Source organism: Cariama cristata, unplaced genomic scaffold (assembly GCF_000690535.1).
Source record: "Cariama cristata isolate BGI_N322 unplaced genomic scaffold, ASM69053v1 scaffold14354, whole genome shotgun sequence".
Lineage (NCBI taxonomy): Eukaryota > Metazoa > Chordata > Aves > Cariamiformes > Cariamidae > Cariama > Cariama cristata.
In genome coordinates this window covers 32,805-38,976 of record NW_009611400.1, presented here as the reverse complement: position 1 = coordinate 38,976, position 6,172 = coordinate 32,805, and the positions used below count along the sequence as shown (strand labels likewise).

At 43.0% G+C, this 6,172-nt stretch overlaps 1 protein-coding gene across 1 annotated transcript in view; it reads left to right on the top strand.

The window, feature by feature from the left end:
• Positions 1 to 422: 422 nt before the first annotated feature.
• Positions 423 to 6,172, top strand: part of LATS2 (large tumor suppressor kinase 2) — a gene marked incomplete at its 5' end in the record, with an annotated part of 12,719 nt that continues 6,969 nt past the window's right edge. The window contains 2 exons of the mRNA XM_009698252.1: positions 423 to 555; positions 4,407 to 5,944. Of these exons, the coding sequence (XP_009696554.1) occupies positions 423 to 555; positions 4,407 to 5,944 (1,671 nt within the window). The remainder of the gene's footprint in view (positions 556 to 4,406; positions 5,945 to 6,172) is intronic.

The following is a 6,172-nucleotide window of genomic DNA, read 5'->3' as shown; positions in this document are numbered from 1 at the left end:
TGGCATCTGTGAAAGGGTAAAGCTTTTACTGTGTTCAGGTGTGACTAAGAGACATGCTCTCAAATACCAAAAGCTAAATATTTCATTCTATTTCATCCTATGTTAAAGTATGCTGCCTTTTCCAGACCTGATTCAAAGTTTATTTTAAGGAATATTAAAGTACACATTTCAATGTGATGCTTCTTTAATTGCCAGAGTCTGGGTAGTTGTGTTTTTTGTTATTTTTTTCTTTTAATTTTTTGAGTTGTATAAGGCATGCAAGTGTTTTCAAAATATGAGTCCATTTGGCTTCAGGCAGCTGTGGTCTGGTGTGAATTATAAAATGTTTCTATAAATGTTAAGAACACTTACTGCTTTCTAGCCTGCAGTACAGTGCTTGGGTTTTGTCCCAATATGATTCAGTTCTTGTTTGCCTTATACAGGAGATGGCTGTCCGAGCACTGAAGCAGACTGGTAGCAGAAGTATTGAAGCGGCTCTGGAGTATATCAGTAAGATGAGCTACTTGGATCCTAGAAATGAACAGATAGTACGTGTAATTAAGCAGACCTCACCAGGTAAGCATGAACTTTTTTTTTTTTTTAAATTGTGTTCTTCTTTCTTGCAATAAGCTAGTTTTTAAAGTAGAGTCGTTGCTGGTGAGGAGTAGTGGATTGACAGTATTCCGTAGTAGTCTGTAGAAGACAGTGAAGTGAACATGACCCTGCAAGGTGAGCTGGGCTGGAAGCCACATACGACTCACCTGCTTCCGAAGAGTTGTCCATGTGCACGTTTGTAGTCCACCTTCTTAAACAGGAAGCTGTTTATCCTTCAGTGCAAGTCAGCTCAATCATCTCAAGTTTACCGTGAGGTGAAAGCTTGTGTGTAGGTAATTGCGATGGAGTTGTGAGATAGCTCACTTCCCACGAATTCATTCATATTAACGTCCTTGTCAGTATACTGCGGAAATAGCTTGGGCCGAGATAGGAGAAGCTTTTCCACTCGTCCCTGCTCATCTGCTTCAGCGCTGTTTACATGAGTAAATTAGCAAATTGGAGGATTTGGGCCCTGCATATGCCTCATCAGCAAACATCAGACTGCAGCTGACAAAAGGCCTTGCAAGAGTGTTTCCATTCAGATATTAGCACTTAGAGCACTGCAGAATGCTTTTGACCTCGGATCACGATACGCTCTGGTTTGGATAGAGTTTGTTACTTCTATCTTCTTTCAGTTTCAAAAGCTGGCCAAGCAGACAAATAACGATCCTCTGACTGGTGGAGCCTCTGTAATCACACAGAGGTGTAACAGGCTGCGGACGGGTTAGTGGATGAAGGGTTGAGTGGATTGGAGAGTCAGGGGCCTGTTTCATTGTACAAGGAATGTCTCTTGTGTCAGTGGCAACATTTAGACTTCAGAGGTCTTATCTGTGTTGGCCTAGTTGAAGCTAGCAAATCCATTCAACTAATCTGATTACAGTAGTATAGATCTCTTAAGTGCGGTCATAAATTAAGTTTACTGAATGCAAGTGATTTCCACATGACAAATTTCTCCTCTTGGCCACCTCAGCAGTACCTTCCTTCTTCCCTTGTGATCGAATTGAAGGTCTTTGTTGGGAATGGTGTTAAACTTGGCATAGTTGATGGAGAGGCATGTCCAGAGATGAGGAAAGCTGAGGAATAGAAATCCCTGGACAAGAAGGGGGTCTTCAGTGAAGCCACTTCTTTCCTCATGGACCCTGAGGGTAGCCACATATAGGGAAGATGGAAAGGGGAAGGACCTCATTTTCCAGGTGGTCACTCTCAGGAACGGAGCTTCAGATGTGGTGGGAAAGGGTGATGGTTCTGTGGAAGTAGCAGCTCAGCTGCCCTTTCTATCAGTCTTGGACTTCCTGTTTTATTATTTGGGGAAATTCTGGAAAACCCTGAGAAAACATTTCCGAGAGTGTTACCCTGCAGGATGACCACCTGACAGACAAAGTTGTACTGGCCAGTTTGCTATTTGGAGAGCCTGGTCCTAATACATGCACAAATGTGGCCTCAACTGGGGCCTAAGGAGAATTTAAAGTAACTTTGACAGAACTACTGAACTGTGTTTTGCTTTATATTATGAAGGCTTTATTTCTTAAAGTGAAAGAACACACCCAGTCCTAAAGAGCATACATTTCTTCCAAAAGGGTTGAAAAATCTTTCTAGGCTAACATTTTAGTTACTCAGTTGTCTTTCATTTGCATTTGGTTTTGCTTTTTTAAGGTTCCAATGCATGCAGCTGTTTTGAATACTTAACCTTTCAAGCTGAAGATCCACCTTTGCTTTTAGGATATATGGAATTGATCTTTGCCTGCCTGAGGTGCCACAAAGTCATACTGATTTGTTTGGTATGGTATTGTTTGTGCTAGGATAGCATAGGTCTCCTCTAGTTCGTTAGGAAGCATGTGATGCTCTCTGGGAACTTTTCATTTGCAGTCTGAGAATTTCAGTCTTCTGTTTCTGAATTCTGTATAGAGTTTGAAATTACTGATTTTTGTCCTGCTTTAACTTCAGTAGTAAAGCTAACAAGAGTTTCAGCATTTCAGCACGACTCAGATAAAACTTAGCAGATCTTACCATGTGATGGAGAGTTATGTATAAAAATAGATGATCCCATGAGTATAGTTGATTAATCTCAAGAATATACTCTGATCTAAAACCTTCACACGCAAGAGATAGTCATAACAGTTACCGTGTTGGGTAGGAATATGTGAAAAAAAAAAAGATCATCTGCAACTACCATGTTTGGTATCTTCACAAATCCAAATACTCCTCTGTCAGACCAGAACAGACTTACTGGTATACAAATCATATCGCTCTTGACATGAGCAAGATTCCTTGCACAGCTGAAGTTTGTGTCCCAAAGGAGAACACTTATTACTGCTACTTTCCTTCATGGCCTCTGATAGGGAAAAACAAAGTCAGTTTGCCCCTGAGGCTCAGCATGAATCCTACTGACAGAGATGACAAATGGGTCTTATGGCTACCTCCCACCTCCAGGACGGAGTAGCCGCTTGTTAGGATGCTTTGGGTTGCCACACCCTCATCAGAGCATCTCACTGGGTCCCAGCAGATGAGCTGTCAGGGAGTGCTGTTATAAGTACTGCCTTGGTAAGCGTGGCCACCTGTTATCAGAGGAAAAAGAGCTGCCGATTATAGATTTCACTTTAAACACTGATTATTTCTCCAACTTGATTCCGTTTCAAAGCATTGCTTTGTTTATTTAGTGTGGGGACAGCCTCTTCAGCGTGCAGAGATGGTGCATAGACCTGTCTTAATAACGTACACGTCCTTGCAGGGCTTGTGTGTCAAGACAAGGAGTCAACAGCTATGCTCAGGTGTGCTGCATCTGGCCCAGCTGGGACATGCTGTAACACAAATAGTCAGAAAAGCTTGCAATGAAGTGTTCAAGCCTGTTAGTTCAATACCACTATTCTTGCAGACTTCGTGAAGTCAAGATTTTAAAAGGGAATTGTTTAGGCATAAATGGGCCAAATCCTGTGACTTGGGAAAGCTGAAGAACCAGAAGGGGAACAAAAAAATAGCGGCAGCACAGAGTCTCCCCTTGTCTTTTCAGCACAGCCAGCACTTTCTACACCTGCAATTGGTCCTCAGATCAAAGAACTGATGAAAAGTGCTGTTAAGATTTCCAGTGTAGGAATGCTGCTATCTTGTCTCTGCACATTCTTCAAGCTAAGATTAACATGTTGACACCCTGAAAGATTTGCCTTCCAAACGGGTGGAAGATGAGTAATATGAGGGGATACTCTGTGTTGAACACATTGAAAAGAATACAGGACAAACTATATGATGCCTTTGTTGTAAATGAAGGACAGGGAAACAAGGATTTTTGAGGAGAACGATGGAACAGAGAGATATAAACAGATCTTCAGCATGAGCAGTGAGCTCACTGTACAGAAGATGTGGACTATGTGATGACCTAGTAGCTTATAGTAACGTTGACTTTAAGTTGTATTGACAGTCCTTCCGGGAGCTTTTTTCCTCCCATTGGTGCTGTACTTAACCCCCTGCTCTGTAGCTTCCTTCTGTCTGTGAGTAGTGACTGGTAATACTGGTCCAGGTTTAAAAGCCAGGCTGTAGTCTAATCTGATGATTTCATAGTTAAGGAATTTGTGCTTCTATTTTCATGATTTGATAGGACTCCCTGATGATTCCTGGTATAAGCAGTGTTGTGGGCCAGTAGCTCGTTATCAGTAGTAATACTTGGCACCTATAACTTGAAATGTTCAAAGTGCTTAATTTAGATTTTGGAAGGTGTTTTTGTAACACATACTCCCTACGCAGCGTGTGTGTGTGTCTGTATGTATAGAAGGATGAGTAATGCAAAGTAGTTGGTTCACCTGAATTGTTCCCTAACATTCTTCTGTGTTCTTTTTGTAAAGGAAAGGGTATTGTGCCAAATAATGTAACCCGCAGGCCAAGCTTCGAAGGATCGAACGAATCTTTTCCGTCCTACCATCAGATCACTAATGCAGCCTATGAAGGGACAGGCTTTGGAGCAGAAGGTGCAAATATGCTTACTGAAGTTCCAAGGCCATACATGGACTATTTAATCTCTACTTCGCAGTCTACGGCTATGAATGCCCCTGTACAGCGACCCGCTGGAGTAGGCACTCACAGCACACCGACAAGCCATCAGCAGAAAACATACCCTGCAAATATTGAGTCTTCTGTGATTAATTACCCAGTGGCTAATCACAGCAGTCAAGCCTTGCAGCTGCAGGCGTCCCATGGCTCCAACAGCCAACATTACAGTAGGCAGCACATGATGGTGCAGGGGGAACCTATGGGCTATGGTGTCCAGCGGAGTCCATCCTTCCAAAACAAGATGCAGCAGGAGGGAGGATACACTAGTCTCCCAAATAAAGGGGCCGTTGTTCAGAATAATTCTGGTCATGCATTTCAGCAGGCACCGGCAAGCCTGTATATATCACATTCTCATCACAAACAGACAAGTCCTTCTTCTCATCAAATGCACGTGATATCCAGAGGTCCAGCCTTCGCTAATGATTTTTCAGACAGTCCACCACAAAATCTATTAACTCCATCTAGAAATAGCCTAAACATGGACCTCTATGACATGAATAGTCCTCAAGTTCAGCAGTGGCAGGCAGCAACACCATCACGCCGAGATTCTTTACAAAATCCAGGAATAGAAACGTCTCCACGGCAACATGTATCCTTCAGACCCGATGCCACAGTGCCGAGCAGAACAAACTCTTTTAACAACCACCAGCAGCAGCCACAAGTGACAGTGTCTATAAGACAGGTTCCTCCAGGAAAACCTGATCCTTCAATTACGTCTCCCAATACGATCACAGCAGTCACATCTGCTCATATTCTTCAGCCAGTGAAGAGCATGCGAGTGATGAGACCGGAGCCTCAGACTGCAGTGGGACCTTCCCATCCTGGCTGGTTACCTGCGCAGGCACCAGCTGTAGAGGGCTTGGAGATCATTGAGCAGCACATGCCGCCTGTTGGAGCGGCTAACGCCTATCAACTAGATGTGGATTATGGTAACCAGGAACTGCGGTGTCCACCACCACCGTATCCCAAGCATTTGTTACTTCCCGGTAGCTCTGAGCAGTTTGATATCAACTGCTTATGCATGGGCGTAGAGCAGACTCTCCGTGTAGTCCCCAATTCAACGTGCAATAAGGCTGAGGAGAACAGTGAGCGAAATGATAAAAGCAGCAAGAGTGCTAAAGCTGAAAAACCAAGCAAGGATAAAAAGCAGATTCAGACGTCTCCGGTGCCTGTGCGAAAAAATGGCAAAGATGAGGAAAAGCGAGAATCCCGAATAAAGAGCTACTCGCCTTTTGCCTTCAAGTTCTACATGGAGCAACATGTAGAAAATGTCATAAAGACCTACCAGCAGAAAATTAACAGAAGATTACAATTGGAGCAAGAAATGGCTAAAGTAATTCTCCTTGGTTTGTTATAATAAAAGCTAATGGGGTCAAATTGATTATTACTGTTCTTAATCAGTCAAAAGATTTATAAAGGCAGACTCCAGTGGAAGTAGTAGGTATCCAACACCTCCCTATACCAGACTATTTTCATTGGAAGTGTGAATACGGGTCTGGGAGGCTGTTTGAAAAAAACTGGCATGTGAACTAATACATCTTCATACCAGAAAAGTAAAATG